We start from the raw sequence: 22,539 nt of genomic DNA, 5'->3' as shown, positions 1-22,539 counted from the left end.
CCAGTATAGTTGTGTCAATGCTTTAAACCTCAATACATCAACAGTCACAGAATACTAATATCAGTACTACCACCAACATAGATTGCTGGAAACAGTTTAAGATTTTGGGGGGCACTTTTCCCCTTAGGAGATATACCAGTAGGGATCTATGATGAAATTATAAGGTTTAAAAACCATCTGAAATAATTCTTTTCTGTAGGGTTATGCCACCAACTCAACAACATATTTTGCTTTTAATTTTTAGGAGTTACTTTTAAAAAATTAGTTGTGCATGTAAAATAATGTAATTATGTAAATATTTATGTGTTTCCAAAGTCAAATCTATCAAACATGATATATTCTGAGAAATCTAACTTCTATCCATGTCTTCACAATATATCAGAGTATATTGTCAAAATAGATTTCTGTCGGGGCTGGCCTGGTGGCGCAAGCAGTTAAGTGCGCATGCTCTGCTGCGGCAGCCCTGGGTTCGCTGGTTCGGATCCCGGGAGCGCACCGAGGCACTGCTTGGCAAGCCATGCTGTGGCGGCGTCCCATATAAAGTGGAGGAGGATGGGCACGGATGTTAGCCCAGGGCCAGTCTTCCTCGGCAAAAAAAGAGGAGGATTGGCAGATGTTAGCACAGGGCTGATCTCCTGACAAAAAAAAAAAAAAAGATTTTTGTCAACATGATAGGTGAGAAATGGTATTTCAGTGTATTTCAATTTGTATTTCTCTTATTATGAGCTAGATTGAGCATTTTTTCATATGTTTGAGGGTCATTTGCATTTCTTTTGATATCTCATTCATTTTTTAATTGTAATATTGGCCCTTTTTTCTCCTCCTCCTCCCTCCTTTTTTTTTTCTCTTCTCTCTCCTTCTCTTCCCTTTCTCCTCCTCCTCCCTCTTCCCTCTTCCTTCCTCTTTCTCTCACCTTTTCCTTCTTTCTTTCTTTATTAGAAATATTGGCCCTTCCTTTGTCTCTTAAGCATATTAATTTTAATTTAGTGTCAGGGATGTTATTTGTCTTTCTTACAGATTAAAGATTTTTTAGTCTTCTCATACCTCTTTTTAATAAATATCTGCATTTTCTATACAAGATCACTCATTCTAGAATTTTTTTATTATTCAAGGCACTTGGTTTCTTTTAACAAAAATTAAAACTTTATGCAAAAATAAAAAGGGAACATTTCTTGTAAGAAGATAGACAAATGGCTTAAGGCTTCAAATGGAACATGACTCTGTGGGACTTCCGTTCTTTTTCTGAATTCATTTACCTGTTTTTGTTTTTGTTTTATATATAGGAACAAAAGTATACCGTGCAAATAAATGAGCTGGAGGGACAGTTCCATCAAAAAGCCAGAGAAATTGGCATGATTCAGACAGAGCTGAAAACAATAAAACAATTCCAGAAGAGAAAAATCCAAGTGGAGAAAGAATTAGATGATGTAAGTTTTTTTTCTTTTTCTAAAAAAAAGGAGATTAGAATTAACTACTTATGTCTGCAAGAGCCTTCATATACATTTACTCCCATGAGGTGGTAAAGGACTCACTTTGACATTTTAGAGATTTTTTGAGGAAAAAAGGGTAAGACATATCAGTTTAGGACTGGATGCAAAAGGTCGTGATGGTTAGACTTTTCTTTTTCTAAGCATTATTTCTTTGTAAATTCACCAAATCTTAGTCAAAACACCTTCCCCATATTTATCAGCAGTTAAACCTTTGGAGTGACTTCAATAAGAAACAAACTACAGTTCTTGGAAAACCTTAGGGGCAAAGTAGCAAAATCTTAAAGGTAAATATGTTTAGACTGATGAATGATAATTTTAGAAAATTTTAGAAGGCTCTCTGGGTAGGGGTGGGTGGGATGAGGAAAACTGAATACTTTCAGAAAGTTTCTCTGACCTTGCTGTGCTCTTTCTCTTACTTTCCATTCCCTCATCTCAGTATATAGTTTTATTGCATTAATCATAATGCAATAAATGGCACATATGAGTGCTGGGCACAAGTAGCTGAAATCCACTTTGTGACTTTCGGCAAGTTACGTAACCTCTCTATACCTTGGTTTCCTCGTGTAAAATGAGGATAAGAGTTACTGTCTCATAGGGTGGTTGTAAGGATTAAATGAGTTCATATGTGTAAAGTGCTTAAAATAGTGTGTATCACCTGGTGAGAATTACATTAACAGTGGTGGTAGTTCTCTGCAAAAAAAGGTCTTGATTTGTATCATTTGCTGACTTCCTTGGTGTAAGTGCTTTAATTAGACCAGTTTCAAGCTACCAATGCTTTAACAACCTGCTAGCAAAGTTCCTGGTATGAGGTAGCTCTAACACACCACTGAATATACATGAATACTGCTGCTAATAGTAGTAGTTGTAGTCGTAGTAGTAATAGAAGTAGTATTTCCACCAAAAATAACCATATAGCATGTAGTGTAGGGGTTAAAAGTTGGTGCTGTGAAGTCAGACTGCCAGAGTATAAATACTGTCTTCACTACTTGGATATCTTGTTAAGTTTCCTTGTCTGGAGCATGGAGATGAGAATAAGAGTACCAACTTCAAAAGAATAAATGAAATAATCTGTTTTTAATGCTTCGCACTGTGTGATAAATACCACTTTCTGTTGCTTATCCTGCTGCTGTTATTACTCCTGCTAAAGTTATGTTTACTATAATTAGTATTATTTAAGGCCCTTCTTCTATTCCTTTTAGTGCCTCTCATTCTCAATCATAGTGTGTCCCCCAAGCATGCAGTCTCTCTCAAGCACTTTCTGGCTATCCAGGGCCCTACTTACCAAGAACAAGCTTTGATGGGAAACCGAAGTTCCTGCATCCTGTTTCTCTTTACCTTTTAGCTAACTGCTAAACTGAAAGGGTATAATAGGGGCCGGCCCCATGGCATAGTGGTTAAGTTTGGTGTGCTCCACTTTGGCGGCCCAGGTTTGGTTCCCGGGTGCAGACCTACCCCACTCATCAGCGGCCATGCTGTGGCAGCAACCCACATACAAAACAGAGGAAGAATGGCACAGGTGTTATCTCAGGGCAAATCTTCCCCAGCAAAAAAAAGATATATGAGAAATGAATAAGGTAGATAAGATAATGTGGTGGTTGAGATCATGGACTTCATGTCTTGGCTCTGCAGGTGATAGCTGTGTGGCCTTGGGATAGTCTGCTAACATCTCTGAGTCTCAGATTCCTCATTTGTAAAATGTGGCTATAATATCACCTGCCTCCTCTTAGAGATGTTGTGTGGATTAAATAACATAATGTTTGTAAAATACTTAGCACATTGGCTCCTACTAATCTCTAGTAAGAGTAGTAGCATAGTAGTTATTGATGTTTTGATTAGTATTATGATCATGTATCTTTAAAAATCTTAATAGAAGACTCTTAGAAACTTGATTAAATGAATCAGTTGGCACATTTCAAGCAAGGTGGGGAATGGGAAGACACTTTCTTAGATTGGGGGGGAATGTGTTTTAACTCTTCCTTCCTATCATAATTTTGTAGTTATCCCAAAACCTTCCCATGAAGCTGACTTTGTTCATGAACTTGATTACTTTTCGCTTTGTAGCTGTTCTTATAACTTGCTTTAAAATTGTTCTTAATTTCCCTAACTCACCATTATACAAATTCTTTTGCAGTATTTTCTGGGGAACTCTCTCCTCATGAGTTTCAAGCCCGTTGAAGTCCTTAAAATAATAGTTCTATAACTGTCTTCTCTAGTTATTTTATGTCTGTGGTGTTTTTTTTTTTGGTGAGGAAGATTGGCCCCAAGTTAACATCCATGCCCATCCTCCTCTATTTTTTGTATACGAGACACCGCCATAGCATGGCTTGATGAGCAGTGCATAAGTGCGCGCCTGGGATTTAAACCCATGAACTCTGGGCCGCCAAAGCGGAGCGCGCAAACTTAACCACTGTGCCACTGGGCCGGCCCCATTTGTGTTAGTCTTTAATCTTTGTAAACTAAGGAGAATAAAAGGAGCCAAGTCGTCTACTTGTGTATATACCTGTCACTGCTCATTAGTTCCTAGACTAGTACTTAATAATACAACTTAAAACATCTAAAACTAAAACCTTTCATAGAATTCACAGAATCTTAGAGCTGGAAGAAACTTTAGGGCCTATTTAAGCCATTCTATAGATGAGGAAAACTGAGACACAAAGATGTTAAGTGACTTTCACAGTAAGTGTAGAGCTAGTAGCAGAATCCTGGTGTCCTGATTCCCCGTCCAGTACCTCTAGTCTTGCTTCCTCTATTTCTTCACATGCATTAGTAACCTACTACTGCAGAAAAAATTACCCCCAAATCTAGTAGCCTAAAACAATAATAAATGTTTGTTAAAAGCACAATCTCTGGGGCCGGCCCCGTGGCGTAGCGGTTAGGTGTGCATGCTCCGCTGCTGGCGGCCCGGGTTCAGATCCCAGGCGTGCACTGACACACCGCTTGTCAGGCCATGCTGTGACGGCATCCCATATAAAGTGGAGGAAGATGGGCATGGATGTTAGCCCAGGGCCAGACTTCCTCAGTGAAAAGAGGAGGATTGGCATGGATGTTAGCTCAAGGCTGATCTTCCTCACACACACACACACACTAAATAAATAAATATTAAGAAAAAAAAAAAAGCACAATCTCTGGGGGTCAGGAATTCGGGAGCAGTTTAGCTGGGCAGTTCTGGCTCAGGGTCTCTCATGAGGTTGCACTCAAGCTATCATATCAGCCAGGGCTGCAGTCATCTGGAGGCTTGATTGGCGCTTGAAGATCTGCTTCCAAGGTGCCAACTCATGTGGCTGTCAAGTTGGTGCTGGTTACTACTGGGAGGCCTCAACTTTTTCCCACCTGGGCCTCTTCATAAGCTGCCTGAGTGTCCTCACAATTTGATGAATGACTTCACTCAGAGTGAGTAATCCAAGAGAAAGCCAGACAGAAGCTATCCTTTTCTTGAACCAGGCTTGGAAATCATATACCATTACTTCTGTCACATTCTATTAGTAAGAAGTGAATCCCTAAGTCTTGCTCACATTCTAAGGATGGGGAATTAGGTTCCATCATTTGAAGGGAGGACTGTCAAAGAAGTTGTGGACGTATTTTAAAATCACCACACCACTTCAGTCCAAAGTACACACTGCTGCATGAATAATCTTAAAATATCACAGTTCTGATCACCTCCCTCAAGAATCTTCTTTAGTATTTCTCTATTGTAAACAGAATATTGTCCAGATGCCTTAGTGTGAAAGTCAAGACCCTACACCTACTTTGGAACATTTTTATGTCCTTTTACTGTTTCCCCAGGCACACCCCCTTTAATCCACCCAAACTGGATATTTACTCATCCCTGAAGTCTTTTCTGTCTTTCTTTGTTCACACTGCTTTTTCCGTCAGGGATATATTCCTGATAGATCTCTGTCCATTAAAATTTTACCTATCCTTCAAAGGCTCAGCTCAAATGCATGTTTTCCATGAGAGCTTTGCTCAGAGTTCTGTTTAGAAGTAATAATATGGGGGCTGGCCCGGTGGCATAGTGGTTAAGTTCACACACTCTGCTTCAGGGGGCCCGGGGTTCACAGGTTCTGCTTATCAAGCCATACTGTGGCAGGCATCCCAAATAAAATAGAGGAAGATGGGCACAGATGTTAGCTCAGGACCAATCTTCCTCAGCAAAAAAAAGAGGATTGGCAACAAATGTTAGCTCAAGGCTAATCTTCCTCACCAAAAAAAGAAAAAGGGCCAGCCTCATGGTGTAGTGGTTAAGTTCAGCATGCTCTGCTTCAGTGGCCCAGGTTCACAGGTTCAGAGCCTGGGCATGGACCTACACCACTCATCAGCCATGCTGTGGTGGCAACCCACATACAAAATAGGGGAAGATTGGCACAGATGTTAGCTCATGGCTAATCTTCTTCAGAAAAAAAAGTAATAATTTTCTTCCTGCCATTTGCAACAACTTGGATAAAACTTGAGGGCATTATGCTAAGTGAAATAAGTCACACAGAGAAAGACAAATACTATATGATATCACTTATATGTGGAATCTAGAAAAAGCAAAACTCAGAGAAACAAAGAGTAGAGTGGCAGTTACCTGGGCTAGGGGGAGGGGGAAATGGGGAGATATTGTTCAAAGGGTACAAACTTCCTGTTATAAGACTGACAAGTTCTGGGGAATCTAATATACAGCATGGTGATTATAGCTAATAATACTGTATTATATACTTGAAAGTTGCTAAGAGAGTAGATCTTAAATGTTCTCACCACAAAAAAGAAATGGTAATTACGTGACAGTAGGGAGGTGTTAGCTAATTCTATGGTGGTAATCATTTTGCAATATATAAGTATATCAAATCAACCCATTGTACATCTTAAATGCGTACTATGTTATATGTCAGTTATATCTCAATAAAGCTGGAAAAAAGAAAAATAAATAAAAAGATATTTTTAAAGTAATTTTAAAATTTAAAAATTTTAACGATTGTAAATTCTTGAGGCATGAACAGTGTTGTTGTTTTTATTCTTTGAAACACCAGATACATAGCAATGCTCAGTAAATCTTTGTTAAATGCTGAGTGGGTCTTTTCATTAAAAGTGTAATTGAGGGGCTGGCTTGGTGGCATAGTGGTTAAGTGCACGCACTCTGCTTTGGTGGCCCAGGGTTTGCAGGTTCGGATCCTGGGCACGCACTGACACACTGCTTATCAAGCTGTGCTGTGGTGGTGTCCCATGTAAAGTAGAGGAAGATGGGCACGGATGTTAGCCCAGGGTCAATCTTCCTCGGCAAAAAAAAGAGAAAGATTGGAATCAGATGTTAGCTCAGGGCTAATCTTCCTCACACCCACAAAAAGATGTAATTGAAGGAATATCAAGTTTTCTACTAAATAGATGGGAAGAATCCTTTCACAATGTTATGTATATCAAATCATCATGGTGTACACTTGAAATACCTTATAATTTTATTTTTCAATTAAATCTCAGTAAAGCTGGAAAAAAATTTTCTAGACATCAGCATCGCGGCAGAGTGAGAGGTTCCCTTTGTCTCTCCCCTCTAAATTACAGCCACACAGACATCCATTGACCAACAGAGGATTCCCTACACAGCACAACAGGATGCCTAAGCGATCCAGGCAGCTATACATCTGAAGGTGGATGGACTGGACCCCTGGGAGGCAAGGGAACTAGAGGAGCAGCCCTCTCCCCTACCCATGGTGGCAGCAATCCAGGGTGTGGATCCTCATGTAGCAGCCCGTGCGACTGAGAGTGGAGGTGGGGGTAGCCCAGCCCTGTGCACCCGAATGCCCAGGGAGTGGCAGCGGCCCTGCACGCATGCGAACACCTGAGGGGCGGTCGTGGCACCCAGCGGCGGCCTCACCCCGCAACTGTTGTTGGAGTGGCGGCAGCAGCAGTGGCCCAACCTGCATAACTGCAAGCAGACAGGGCAGGAGCCCCCAGCCGCCCGTGGTAGCACCCCCAACACTAACTCCCCCAGCAGCAGAGGCTTCATACAAGTCCCTGGGGCCCTGGGCCCCCACTAACAACAGCAACACCTGTGAACCCAGCACTCCTGGTAGCAGTGCAACCAGCACCCCCAGACAGCTGGGGAACGGGACACTAGCATCTGAGCCCGTGGAGAGGCAGTGGAGGAACATGAGACCCTGGCAACCAGAACCAAAGTAACCAAAGCCATACCCAAATAAGAGAAGGTGATTACTACCACACATGTGCTGGCAGAGGATCAATTCATCAAACACCATGAAGAACTACAGTAACACAGCAGAACAGAAGGAAAATGACAACTCTCCAGAAACCAAACCTGAAGTCACAGAAGATTACAATCTAACTGACAGAGAATTCAAAATAGCTGTCATAAAGAAACTCAACGAATTACAAGAAAACTCAGAAAGACAGTTCAGGAATAAAATTAATGAACAGAAGGAATACTCCACCAAAGAGATTGAAGCTCTAAAAAAAAAACAAACAGAAATTCTAGCTATAAAGAACACAATGGGATAAAAAAATAATGTAGAAAGCATTAAAAATAGAGTGGACCCTATGGAGGAGAGAATTAGTGAGCTTGAAGATAGAAATATAGAAATGATTCAGGTGGAGCAGGATAGAGAACTAAGATTTTTAAAAAATGAAGAAATTCTTCAAGAAATGTCCAACTCAATCAGGAAAAATAACATAAGGATTATAGATATTCCAGAGGGAGAAGTGGAGGAGAAAGGAACAGAGAGATTATTCAAAGAAATAATAGCTGAGAACTTCCCAAACCTGGGGAAAGAACTGCACATGCAAGTACATGAAGCTAATAGAACTCCTAATTACCTCAATGCAAAAAGACCTTCTCCAAGGCGTATAATATTAAAATTGTCAAAAATCAATGACAAAGAAAAAATATTAAGGGCAGCAAGACAGAATAAAATAACCTACAAAGGAACCCCCATTAGGCTTTCAGCATATTTCTCAGCAGAAACCTTACAGCTAGAAGAGAGTGGAATGATATATTCAAAATACAGAAAGATAAAAACTGTCAGCCAAGAATACTCTATCCAGTGAAACTGTCCTTCAGATATGATGGAGAAATAAAAGTTTTCTGGGGCTGGCCCTGTGGTGTAGCAGTTAAGGTGCACATGCTCCGGCACTGGCGGCTGGATCCCAGGCGTGCACTGAGGCACCGCTTGTCAGGCCATGCTGTGACGGCATCCCATATAAACTGGAGTCACAGATGTTAGCCCAGGGCCAGTCTTCCTCAGCAAAAAGAGGAGGATTGGCATGGATGTTAGCTCAGTGCTGATCTTCCTCACAAAAAAGAAAAAAAAAAAAACAGGCACACAGATTAATGGAACAGAATTGAAAGCCCAGAAATAAAATCACACCTCTATGGGTGGCTAATCTTCGGCAAAGGAGCCAAGAAGATACAATAGAGAAAGGCAAGTCTTTTCAATAAATGTTGTTGGGAAAACTGGACAGCCACAAGCAAAAGAATGGAAGTAGACCATTATCTTACACCATACACAAAAATTAACTCAAAATGGATTATAAACTTGAATGTAAGACCTGAAACCATAAAACTCCTAAAAGAAAATACACTCTTTGTACACTCTTGGACATCGGTCTTAGCAGTATCTTTTCAAATACCATGTCTACTCAGGCAAGGGAAACAAAAGAAAAAGTAAATAAATGTGACTACATCAGACTAAAAAGCTTCTGCAAGGCAAAGAAAACCATGAACAAAACAAAAAGAGAACCCACTAACTGGGAGAAAATATTGCAAATCATATATTCTGACAGGGGGTTAATTTCCAAAATATATGAAGAACTCATACAACTCAACAACAAAAAAACCAACAACCTGATCAAAAAATGGGCAGAGGATGTGAACAGACATTTTCCTAAAGAAGATGTACAGATTGCTAACAGGCATATGAAAAGATGTTCAGCATCACTAATTATTAGGGAAATGCAAATTGAAACTACATGAGATATCACCTCATGCCTGTCAGAATGGCTATAATTAACAAGGCAAGAAATAACAAATGCTGCAAAGGATGTGGAAAAAAGGGAACCCTCATATACTGCTGGTGGGATTGCAAACTGGTACAGCCACTATGGAAAACAGTATGGCGATTTCTCAAAAAATTAAAAATAGAAATACCATACAATCCAGCTATCCCACTACTGGGTATTTATCCAAAGAACATGAAATCAATGGTTCAGAGAGATTTATGCATCCTTATGTTCATCGCACCATTATTCACAATAGCTAAGATGTGGAAGCAACCCAAGTGCCCAACAACTGATGAATGGATAAAGAAGATGTGGTATATATATACAGTGGAATACTGCTCAACCATAAAAAAAAGACAAAATCATGCCATTTGTGATAACATGCATGGACCTTGAGGGTATTATGCTAAGCAAAATAAGTCAGACAGAGAAAGACAAACACCATATGATTTCACTCATGTGGAAGATAAACACATTGATAAGGAGAACAGATTAGTGGTTACCAGAGGGGAAGGAGGTAGGGGGAGGGCGAAAGGGGTAAAGGGGCACATATGTATGGTGATGGATAAAAACCAGACTATTGGTGGTGAACATGATGCAGTCTATACAGAAACTAAAATATGATAACGTACACCTGAAATTTATACAATGTTGTAAGCCAATATAATCTTAATTAAGAATAAACAAAAAAAGTTTTCTAGAAGGAATATCAAGTTTTGGTTTATATCAATATGCTGTAGACTGAGTCAAGTTAAGTTTCTTAACTTTTCAGAAACTCTCAAAATAGCCATCCTAAGTGTGGGTATACAGTCTGAATCAAAATGAATTAGGAACTAGTTGTGCATTTTCTAGTGTACTGGGGTGAGATTTTGATTTTTTTAGGAACAATGTTGCCACCTAGTGGAGAAATCGATTTCAGACTTTTCAAAGAGCTGTTGGACCAGGAAGACTTAAAATTCAAAGGCAGGGCCAGCCCTGTGGCTTGGTGGTTAAGTGTGCGCGCTGCGATGCTGGTGGCCCGGGTTCGGATCCCGGGTGTGCATCGAGGCACCGCTTCTCCGTTCATCCTGAGGCCGAGTCCCACATACAGCAGCTAGAAGGATGTGCAGCTACAACATACAACTATCCACTGGGGCTTTGGGGGGAAAAAATAAAATAAATAAAATCTTTAAAAAAAAAAAAATTCAAAGGCAAAAGATACTGGTTTATGGGAAAAAATAAGGTGGTTTTGTGGAATCCTAAATATGAAAGAATTAAGGCATGTGTGGGGGCCCATGAACTTAAAATTTCAGGGTATACATAAGGGAAGAAAATTAATTATACTATGTCTATAGAATTCATTGTAAAATTAAAAAGAGGCTAATTAAATTTATATTATCAAAAGATATTCAAAGCATAAGTTTTAAAGAAAAAGTGATTTCTATATACCTTATTAACAGAAGGAGAATACGTTGGTAGGCTGTAGTTATTATTTTTTCAATAATTTGTTTTAGTCTTTCTTTTGTCAAAGTGATAATACCCATCTCAGCAAATTTAGCTGATAAAAAATGAATATACACCTCCCAACCCCCAATTACACTACCTAGTGATAACCATTGTTAATATTTTGTTGTATTGTCTTTACTTTTATTCTTCTGCTATGTAGAAACATATTAAAAAATATCTATAGGCTATCTTTACAGAAATGAGGTCATGATATACAAATTGTTTGTTAACCTGATTTTTTCACTTTATATATTGTGAACACTTTTAATGCCATTACATATTTTTCTGTATAATATTTTGACTAGGTGCATGGAATTCCTTTGGGTAGATGTATCATGATTTATTAATTGGTCCCTCATTGTTGGGCATTTGGACTTTTTCCTAATTTTTCACTATTATAAACTGTGAAGAACATCTAAGTAACAAAAATAATTTTCTTCTTCTTTTTTGTTTTTTTCTGTGAGGAAGGTTAGCCCTGAGCTAACATCCAATGCCAATCCTCCTCTTTTTGCTGAGGAAGATTGGCCCTGGGCTAACATCCATGCCCATCTTCCTCTACTTTATATGGAATGCTGCCACAGCATGGCTTGACAAGCAGTCCATCGGTGTGTGCCCGAGATTTGAACCTGCGAACCCCAGGCCACTGCAGCAGAGTGCACACACTTAACTGCTACGCCACTGGGCTGGCCCCAAAATATTTTCCTATATCTTTAATTAGTGGTGGTTTTTTTTTTTTTTGGTGAGGAAGATTAGCCCTGAGCAAACATCTGTTGCCAGTCCTCCTCTTTTTGCTGAGGAAGATTGGCCCTGAGCTAACAGCTGTGACAATCTTCCTTTATTTTACGTGGGATGCCTGCCACAGCATGGCCTGATGAGCGATGCGTAGGTCCGGGCCTGGGATCTGAACCTGCGAACCCCGGGCCACCAAAGCAGAGCATGCAAACTTAACCACTACGCCACTGGGCTGGCCCCTTTAATTAGTGTTTAGGATAACTTCTTAGAAGTGGAATTTATGGGTTAAAGAACATGAACTTTTAAAGGTTTTTGATATGCATTGCCTAATTAACTTTTGAAAGATTTATTTATTAATTTACAGATTTTTGAGGGAGTTCAATGACATATGAAAGGTTCATCCCTCCTGCCCCCCCCCCAGGATGGTAGATATTTCCATAAACTTGTACATTGACATTAATTTTGAAAGTCTTTGACAATGTAAGAGGGCATTTTTTTTTTATTGAGGTCATAATACTTTATAACATTGTGAAATTTGAGTTGTACATTATTATTTTTCATTCATCATATAAATGTGCCCCTTCACTCTTTGTGCCCACCCCCCAACCCCCTTCCCCTCTGGTAACCACTAAGGTGTTCTCTTTGTCCATGTGTTAGTTTATCTTCACATAGGAGTGAAATCATACAGTGTTTGTCTTTCTCTATCTGGCTTATTTTGCTTAACATAATACCCTCAAGGTCCATCCATGTTATTGCGAATGGGATGATTTTGTCCTTTTTTACGGCTGAGTGGTATTCCATTGTATATATATATACCACATCTTCTGTGAGAGGCCATTTTTTTAAAAATTGTATAAAAAATATAGGGAGAAAGAAGAACATCTAAAAGAGATCATATAAAATGGAGATTTAATATAGTTAAGACAGAGATCACAGTAAGGAAAATTGTTAAGTATAAGGGAGGACAATATTAGACATAATAATAACTAACCTTTACATTAAATGGTTACTATTCTAAGTATGTTATTGCACAAAGGGCATGATCCACTTGCCGCAAGACAAAAGCCAATCGTCAAGAGGCAAGATGGTGGCAGAGAAAGGGCAGTTTACTACAGCTTGCTAGCAAGGGGGAAGGTGTCCGACTAATGTCCGAAAGAACTATCTTAGAGAGCAAAGACTACAGGCCAGTTATATAGGGAGCTGGTTTCCGGGGTGGGGAGGCATCTGGTTTCAGGGTGGGGGCATCCATCTGATCTCCAGGTGGAGGCAGATATCTGTTCTTAGTTCCTGATAGTCTTTTGTTTTATTGGATATAGATCAGAGACCAGAGCAACGCCCTATATTCTGATCTTTCAGTTGTCATTGATGATGGCTGTCAGCATAGACTTTCTGCCCAGGAGTCATCACATTCCTAAGGAACTCAAGAGAACAAAGTTATCAACTTATAGCAGCTGGGAGGGGCCACAAAAGCCACAGAGCATGTCTGGGTTAGTTAATCAGAGGTCATTCAAAGTTACAATAGGGTTTCTTTTCTACAACCTGGCTTCGCTCATGTCAACCTTGTGTTGAGCCAGTATCAAGTACTTTACATGTATTATTTGTTATTTAATCCTTGGCACACCCCTATGAGATAGCTACTATTATTATTGTCTTTTTATTTATGGAATCCTGAATCTTAGAGAAGTTAATTGACTTGCCTAGAGTCAAACAGCTGGTAAGTGAGAGAGGTAGCACTTGAAATCTGGTGTGTCTGATGCAAAGCCCTTCTCTACTGCCTTTTTTATGGCATGAATATTAGATTGAGTATGCCTATTTCAATCTGCTTCATTCCTGCCAGTAAATATAGACAAGATCATAGCTTTAAATTAGCTCAGCTCTCTTTGCCTAGAAGAATTTTATGTCCTTTCCATTCTGTGTGGTTTTAGAGGACAGAAGGCTCCATCTGTGGGAATCATAGGGAGATGTTTTTTAGATTAATACTAGGAAGAATTTTCTTTTTTTTAAATAATTTTATTTATTTATTTATTTATTCCCCCAAAGCCCCAGTAGATAGTTGTATGTCATAGCTGCACATCCTTCTAGTTGCTGTATGTGGGACGCAGCCTCAGCATGGCCCGAGAAGCGGTGTGTCAGTGTGCGCCTGGGATCCAAACCCAGGCTGCCAGCAGCGGAGCGCACGCACTTAACCTCTAAGCCACGGGGCCGGCCCTAGGAAGAATTTTCTTTCTTTCTTCTTTTTTTTTTTTGCGAGGAAGATCAGCCCTGAACTAACATCCATGCCATTCCTCCTCTTTTTGCTGAGAAAGACTTGCCCTGGGCTAACATCTGTGCCTATCTTCCTCTAGTTTATATGGAACGCCGCCACAGCATGGCCTGACAAGGGGTGCATCTATGCGCACCTGGGATCCAAACCTGGGCCACCAAAAGCAGAGCGCGCGCACTTAACTGCTAGGCCATGGGACCGGCCCCTAGGAAGAATTTTCTAAAAATAGGAACTGTTAAAGGGCAGCTTAGTGAATTAATGAGATTTGAATTGTGATACTTCTGTTTCTAGGTGTTTTTCTTATAGAAGGGATTCCTGTATTAAGTGAGAGATTGTATAGTCTGACTCCTAAGGTCCCCTCCAACTCTGAAATATTATGATTCTGTGAGTCCATGTGTTTAAAATGAAGATATTTTAAAAAGATGATTATAAGAACAACTTGTGTGAATGTTCTGAGAACTGTTATTCACGAAAAGCTTTTTAAAAGCTCAATACTGATCTTGTAAGTCTATAGAAGATTGTGGGAAATACGATACTCAGAGGCAGGGACACACGGAGGAGTTTTTCTGTGTGTTCAGGATTAAGAGGTAATGTATAAGAGAAAATGTTTCTTTATTGAGAATTTTCTGGGAATATGCCACAATCAACCCCATTTCCTATTGACCAGTTTTTGTTTTATTGTTATTTTAATTTTAGCTGAAGGAGAATTTAAGGAACACAGAGCGGAGACATCAGGAGACTCTTAGAAGATTGGAAAGCAGGTTTTTTGAAGAAAAGGTATGGCATATTAGGGTTAATTAAGATATCTTTTGTTTACTAGAATATAAGTGTATTTATATGTATTCTGAGACATATCAACCTTCCATCTGGTATCTTATTAGAAGATTGTTATCAAATCACAGCAGAATAAAAAACAAGGAAAATGAAATCTATTCTAGATATCTCAGTGTCTAGTCTTTCCCCCCCCCCCCCCCCGCCAGTTAGAGATTCTTGAAATCCTAAAGAGGGACTGTCATTTTACGAAGGCTTCAGGACACATCCCCCTCAGCTTGGTGTTCCCCTGGTGGAACTCAAGCTGCATGTACTCCATTATATAGAGGAGATGGGATTGGAGAGGTCACTCTGGTACACAGTCAAGCTGAGCTAAGGATGTTAACAAAAGGAGGCTCAAAATGTTCCTTAGCACATCATAAACTTCCACGTTTCTCTGTGCCTCTGAAGTTAATTCTCCAAATTGTGGGATACGCATTGGAATACTTCTTGTCTATAGAATCTTTTCAGAAGCCCCATGATTTTTCTTTAATTCTTTTAATTTTTTTCTTTAATTTTTTATTCTTAGGGAAGAATTGAACAGATTTTTTCAGAAATTGGTAGGGATGTAGGGAGTTGAGGGTGGGGCAAATAAGTACTCATATCACGATTAGATAAAAGGATTTGCTTTAAAAAGTGGCTCTACGTTTCCCATTTGTGTATCAAATAACCTGGGAGTGGGGCAGGAGCAGCATCGTAGTCTTTTCTTCTGAGGCACTTGCTGGCACTGTAAGGAATGGAAGTCCTCAGGAATGGGCTGCTCTCAGTTGCCTCTTCCCTCTAATCCACCCTACACTTGATTTCTTTTTCTACTTGGTGTTGCATTCCACAAACAAAGGTTAGAAGTGCTTGGTCAGTTTATAGAATACCTAACTGACAGTGCTTATATAAATAGGCTGTTTATGTCTGGAAGTAGGTGGCTGCTGGCCTTTCCCTCATGGTTGCCAATTGGTTAATGCAGCTCCAGAATTCATCTGTGTTTAAGGCAGAAAGAAGGGAGGCTCCAGCTTTATCTGTCCCTTTTATCTGGAAACCATAAAAGCTTTCCCAGAAGCTCCCAGCAGATTTCTTCTTACATTATCTCACTGGCCAGCACCATGTTATAATGGATGCTGGGAAAGTGAGTATTTTGTTTTTCTAGCCACTAGTGGAAGCTGGGAAGGTAAAAGGAGATGGGAATGAATGTTGGGTTGGCCAGCCACAGCAGTATCTGCCTCACCATGTTAGGTATAAAATTCATGGTTAGGTACACAATCCTATACTGGTTTGAGCCCCACTGCTGCTGGTTCATGGCAGTTGGTTTTCCAGTAAGCCCTGTCCATTCATTTCATACCTCAGCAGGCTCCACCTGATCACATCAAGGCTTTCCGTTTGGTTATTGGTGTTTTGTTTTGTTTTCCCATTTAATCCTTTCTGTTCTTTGAACCACCAGGCCCTTTCCCACCTGTGTGTGTATATATATATATATTTAATTGAGGTAACATTGGTTTATAACATTGTATAGGTTTTAGCCACCTGCATATTTTTGTATTTGCTATTCTCTCTTCTGGAATGCTCTTCCTTCAGCTCTGGCTCATTCTTATTCTACAGAGCTCAGATGTCATTTCCTTACAGAGAGATTACCCAAACCCCAATCTAAAATTTTCTCCCCCAGTTACCATCTATCTCATTACCCCATTTATTTCGTTTATAGTATTTATCACAGTCTCTTACTTGTTTACTTGTTAGGGAGGCTGTATAGCATCAGATTGCCTGCGTATGAATCCCTGCTCTGCCACTTAGTAGCTATGTGACTTTGGAAAGTCACTAACGTCTCTTTCCCTCAGTTTCCTCAGTCCTTGTCTTTGGGGATAATAATAGTATCTAATTCATAGGGTTGTTATGAGAAGTAAATAAGACACATAAAGCTCTTAGAACCATGCCTGGCACATAGTAAATGCTCACTACATTTTAATTATTAATATTGTTTGGATCCCAACCTAGAATATAAGCTCCATGAGAACAGGGACCTTATCTGTTTTGTTCACCACAGAATCTCCAGTATCTAAAAAAATCTAGTACACTAATTAGTCCTCAATAGGAATTTGTCAAATGAATAAATAATGACTCTCCTCAGTCTTATAAATAATGGCTCTCCTCATTGTATTTAGCAGAAATTTCTCCCAGCTCTGCTTTCCGATACTGATGTGGAATTTTTTTCCTATTTATATGTCATGTTGCTTCTTTAATGGGGAAATTGGGAGGTACCCTAAGGTTCCTGTGTTCACACTACGCTCTTTGCTGGCTCCTTCACCAATACTTGGAGTACTTCACATTAGGTCGTGTGGACAGGAGAATTTTATTTGACATTATAAGATAAATGCTTAACTTTTTGATGTGTAAAATTTGTTGTTAGAAATATAACTCTGTATTAAAACAGGCTATTTTCTTTTTTAGCACCGACTAGAACAAGAGGCTGAAAAGAAGATAATAATGCTAGCAGAGAGAGCCCACCATGAAGCTGTGGCGTAAGAGACTCCTGCCTCCTTTTTCTTTCTAATAGCCTCACTTACTGCTTTGCAAGTCTATTTTGTTCTTATCATGTTGTCCTCTCCCTTCTCTCCTGGTTTGCTTACTTCAAATTTTCTGGTTTGCTTTCCCTCACCATTTCTTTCTCTTCCTGTCCCCGCCCCTTTTCTCTCCACCCTTTCCGTAGCCACGTGGTGTAGAGTTAAGGACCTGAACTTTGAAGTTAGACTGGTTCTCAACATGTATCTAACTGACTGTAGGAAGATTTCTTTACTTTTTTGAAATTAAATTTCTTCATCTAAAAATGCGGTTAATAATAGCAGCCTTGCAGGTTGTCATTGTTATTAATGTCAAGGGATAAAGCAAACATTGTTCTAGTTTGGTAAGATCTAAAACTTAGGCTTGTGTTTTGAGATCTTATTATCTATCTATTTCAGGCAATTGAACAATGCTGGAAGAACAGTTTTTAAAGAAAATGTTTATCTCCAGAAAGCTCTCACATACCACCTAAAGGAAGCTGATGCTCTACAAAAAAACTCCCAGAAGTTGCATGAGACTCAGATTTTCCTTTTATATCAAAAGGTTCCCACTCTGCTTTACACTTTGTTCCCTATCTTTTTTTTTTAAAGATTGGGTTAGTAAATACTAAGATTGAGTATAATAATGATACATAAGGACAATGGGACCATTTTTCTTCTGTCTGGATGATGTACATTTCTTATCTGAAAAGATTCATTACTGAATGACTTATAAGAAGCATTAGACTTGGCTTTATACAGAATATATCAGAAACATAAATATAACTCCCATCCTATACTACTTTAGAATACTCATTTTTCTTTGCTTAGAGTTAGTCCCTGAATCATGTAGGAATGTGTTCAGCTGTGAGTAACAGGCCTGACTATAATGGCTTCACCACGAAAGGGTTTATTCTCTCACCTATAGGAAATCTGGAGGTCAGCAATCCAGAGCTGGAATGGTAGTGCCAAAAAGTCAACAGAGACTCAGGTTTCTTAACTCTGCTCTGTAACATGTGGCTTACATCCTCAAAGTCCCCTTATGGCCCACAGCAGCTGCTGGAGCTCTAACCATTATTCAAACAGCAGGAAGGAAGAAGGACAAGAAGGAAATAAGTGTGCCTCTCCCTTTAGAGGTATTCCTGGAAGTCCTACACACATTTCTACATACATCTCATTGACCAGAACTTAGTTACTTGGCTATGCTGAACTGCAAAGGAGACTGGGAATTTTCAGCTGGGCTTACTGCCTTATTGAATAAAATTGGGGTTTCATTACTAAGGAGAAAAGGGAAAATTGACATTGGGATAGGCAACTAGCAAACTGCCACAGTTTCCAGAATATAGTTGTTAAATTAATGTTTTACTGTATAGTCTCATTAATTTTGGAATTATTCTTTTGATAATATAAAACATTTAAACTTTCAGAATTTTAGAGGAAGGAAAGTTTCTTTTTTTTTTTTTGTAATTTTATTTATTTATTTATTTTTTCCCCTAAAGCCCCAGTAGATAGTTGTATGTCATAGCTGCACATCCTTCTAGTTGCTGTATGTGGGATGCGGCCTCAGCATGGCCGGAGAAGCAGTGCCTTGGTGCGCGCCCGGGATCCGAACCCGGGCCACCAGCAGCGGAGAGCGAGCACTTAACTGCTAAGCCACGGGGCAGGCCTGGAAAGTTTCTTAATTAGCAAAATCAGTGGCCCTCACAAGTCCAGAAAAGGACCCTAGGATGTTTTTTACTCTCGCTACACAGAATATCAAAATATCACCATCTCAACCTGGCTTCAAACTCAAATCTTATGAAGTAATGGAAATTAGTGAGGAACTTTTAATTTCTGAAATTGATTAAAGAAAAAAAACCTCTCTCCTCTTTCATCTTTCTATTTTTAGGAGATCAACGATCTGTTGGTTAAGGAAAAGATTATGCAACTTACCCAGCAGAGATCACAAATCCAGACTCTTCAGAAGAAGGTGGTAAGCTTGGAGACTGCCCTGAGTTGTATGACCAGAGAGTTTGAGACTGAAATTTTAAAACTACAGCAACAGACAATGATAGAGAAGCAAGCAGGTCAGGTTGAAATTGACAAGCTGCAGCAACTTCTTCAGATGAAGGACAGGGAAATGAATCGAGTGAAGAAACTGGCCAAGAACATACTGGATGAGAGGACAGAAGTGGAAAGGTTCTTTTTAGATGCTCTCCACCAAGTGAAGCAACAGATCCTATTTAGCAGGAAGCATTATAAGCAGGTAGCGCAAGCTGCTTTCAACTTTAAAATGAGAGAGGCATGTGCAGGAAGATCAGAATATCCCCAGATCCGAACATTTGATGGCAGAGAGCACAGCACCAATAGTGTGAATCAGGATCTTATGGAGGCTGAGAAATGGTACAAATAATGCTTTAATATTTTATCATTTGTGCTGTGATTTTTGTGCCCTTTAGAAAAATAGGAACCCTGAACCCTTCAGTTTGATAATATCTAAGTATTGAATAGATTACTTGGTAAGTTACTTGAGGACGGGAACTGACTTATTCATCTTTGTGACTTATTCATCTTTGTAACTTCTTCATCTTTGCATAGTGTGTGGGGCTTAGTAGGTATTCTTACTAGATGCTCCCTTTTTTTTGTGACAGAGACTTCTTAAAGAGACTAGATTATTTGTTCCATATAATGTCGTTGTAATATCTTTCTTTTTTGCTGAGGAAGATTCGCCCTGAGCTAACATGTATGCCAATCTTCCTCTATTTATATGTGGGTTACTGCCACAGCATGGCTGATGAGTGGTATAAGTCCACACCTGGGATCCCAACCCAGGAACCTGGGCCACTGTAGCAGAGCATACCGAACTTAACCACTATGCCATGGGACCGGCCCCTGTAATATCTTTTAACATGTTCCTTTGTTTTGTTTCCTGTAAATTAGTCAAAAAGGTTTGATTAGAGTCAGGTTAAACATTTTTGATAAACATACTTGCACAAATATTTTGTAATGTTCCCTTTACTATTCTGAGATGAAATTCATAGGTAATAATATCTAACTAAACATGTAATTTTAAAAAATCAATATAGCAATTCTTTGTAACAATTTTGTCTTGTACAGAACTGTTCCATGGATTGGAGGACACCCGGTAGTGCCCACCTCCATCACTGTATTAACCAAAAGTCCCCACAAGTTTCCAAAATACACTCTAGAGATCTGCTGCCACTATGATAAAGGTAGCAGAATGCTTGAGACAGGTGTAGACTATATACAATGATTATTCATTTCCTGTTAGTATGTTTGTCTGTTAGAGCACTCTTCCCCCTTTAAACCATGAGTTAAATTATAGTGCATTTTAAAGATTATTCTGAAAAAAAATTATGTTTTATATTCCAATGCAATTAGATTCTTCAAAGGCCTTAACTCAAGAAACTTTAAAGGACTCACTACTACTATGTACTTAACATCTTTTTTTTTTTTGAGGAAGATTGGCCCTGAGCTAACGTCTATTGCCAATCTTCCTCTTTTTTTTTTCCTTTTTTCTCCCCAAAGCCCCAGTACATAGTTGGATATCCTAGTTGTAGGTCCCTCTAGTTCTTCTATGTGAGACGCCACCTCAGCATGGCTTGATGCACGGTGAGTAGGTCCGCACCCAGGATCCGACCCGGCGTACCCTGGGCCACTGAAGCAGAACTTGTGAACTTAACTGCTGTGCCACCAGGCCAGCCCCATTAACATCTTATTAAGAGTGCTTCCATTTGTGTTTTTTGCTTTAAATTATTTTTTAATGGACTAATTTCTAGATTTTTAAAAATTATATAGCTGTTGGGAAGGTTGGACATGGTCAGTGTCTTCTGAAAGATAAGATTCTTCTTCAAAAATGTCCATACTATAATTTTTTTTACCTTCTTGTCATATTCAGCAGTCTGTAATAACACTTCTATTACCAAGAGATTCTCTGTAATTTTCTCTTTTTTATTTAATAAGTCAAGCAAGTTGAGTCCCTACCCTACATAAGGCAGTTTCTTTTACACATTTTTTGTCTACTGCATATTAAGTGGTATATAAATTTTCAGAGGAAGGTACATAAAATCATTCTCCACATTGTTATTGCAGAAACTGGACTCTTCCTACTCTGCCTTCTGTGTGACATTTTTACTACTGAGCAATTTATCACCTTAACCTCAGTTTCCTATTGCCTCTACCAGCAAGGCAGAGATGGTGGTTAAAATATGTCATCTGCTTAAGAGGCAGATTGGGGAAGGACAGTTGAAGTATATGGTGATCATAAGGCAAAACCTAAACTTTTAAAGAAAACTAACTCAGGTGACCTATATGCAAAAATATTTCTTACATTATACATCAATGTGCTATTTATATGTCAGCCAGCTTTTGCAAATAGCAAGTCGACTATGAATCTTTTGGCAAAGTTATAATATAGATAAAGACCTGCCTGGAAAGCTTAGCTGCAGCCTTATTTGGAGGTAAGAAAATAGACTAGATAAGTTACATGTTATCTTCTTAATTTACCTTTTGTCTCTCTATTTTCATAGCAAAGTATCTAATACAAAAAGAAATTTTAAAAGGAATTTATCAGTAGTCTCACCAAACAACTATTTTTTTTCTTGTTCCTTTTTCTTTGTGTGTATCCTGATACATAATGTTATATTACAACTTCCTATTTTGCTTAATGTTTGAGCACAAATTTTTTTCATATTATTATAGTTTTTCTTATTTTCTTTTTAATGACTACATAACATTTCAGATTGGCTAGCATATTGATATCCTTTTCAACTTTATGATTTTGTACTGGACAAAGTTTGCTTTATAGTCATTACATTTGGAAACCTCATAATATTTTGTTATGGTTTGGAAATTTCCTTTCTCATGTTTACATATCTTATATTTTTTTAAAAAAGAAGAGATGCTTACTTTAACCATATTTTTACTTTTTATTTTCTTTTCTTTCAAATTCTTCAGGACAGATATTCAAGGAAATGTTGATATTGGAGATTTGACCTGGGAACAGAAGGAGAAAGTCTTGAGATTGCTCTTTGCAAAAATGAATGGTTTTGTTCCTAGGTAACTCCCTATTTCTATAGTAAAATACCAACTTGTTATCAAACCCAGAAACCATACAGGAACAATGAACTTATTCTTACTTAGAATTAAAGAAATGGGAAAGGACCAGAAAATATAAAAGAGTTGTACTGCTTAGCTACTGCAACTCCCAGAGATAAAGAATGGGAGATGAATGAATGAGCATGAAAAT

General features: G+C 38.9%; 1 protein-coding gene across 1 annotated transcript in view; it reads left to right on the top strand.

The window, feature by feature from the left end:
* The window catches only part of BBOF1 (basal body orientation factor 1), a 38,691-nt gene that overhangs the window by 12,016 nt on the left and 4,136 nt on the right, over nt 1-22,539 (top strand). The window contains 6 exon segments of the mRNA XM_014784403.2: nt 1,284-1,427; nt 14,653-14,733; nt 17,203-17,273; nt 17,712-17,856; nt 19,180-19,673; nt 22,248-22,349. Of these exon segments, the coding sequence (XP_014639889.2) occupies nt 1,284-1,427; nt 14,653-14,733; nt 17,203-17,273; nt 17,712-17,856; nt 19,180-19,673; nt 22,248-22,349 (1,037 nt within the window).

This window comes from Ceratotherium simum, chromosome 24 (genome assembly GCF_057802395.1).
Source record: "Ceratotherium simum simum isolate JZ-2026a chromosome 24, ASM5780239v1, whole genome shotgun sequence".
Lineage (NCBI taxonomy): Eukaryota > Metazoa > Chordata > Mammalia > Perissodactyla > Rhinocerotidae > Ceratotherium > Ceratotherium simum.
Note: the sequence above shows the minus strand (reverse complement) of the source record. Positions and strands in the feature narration are given on the sequence as shown.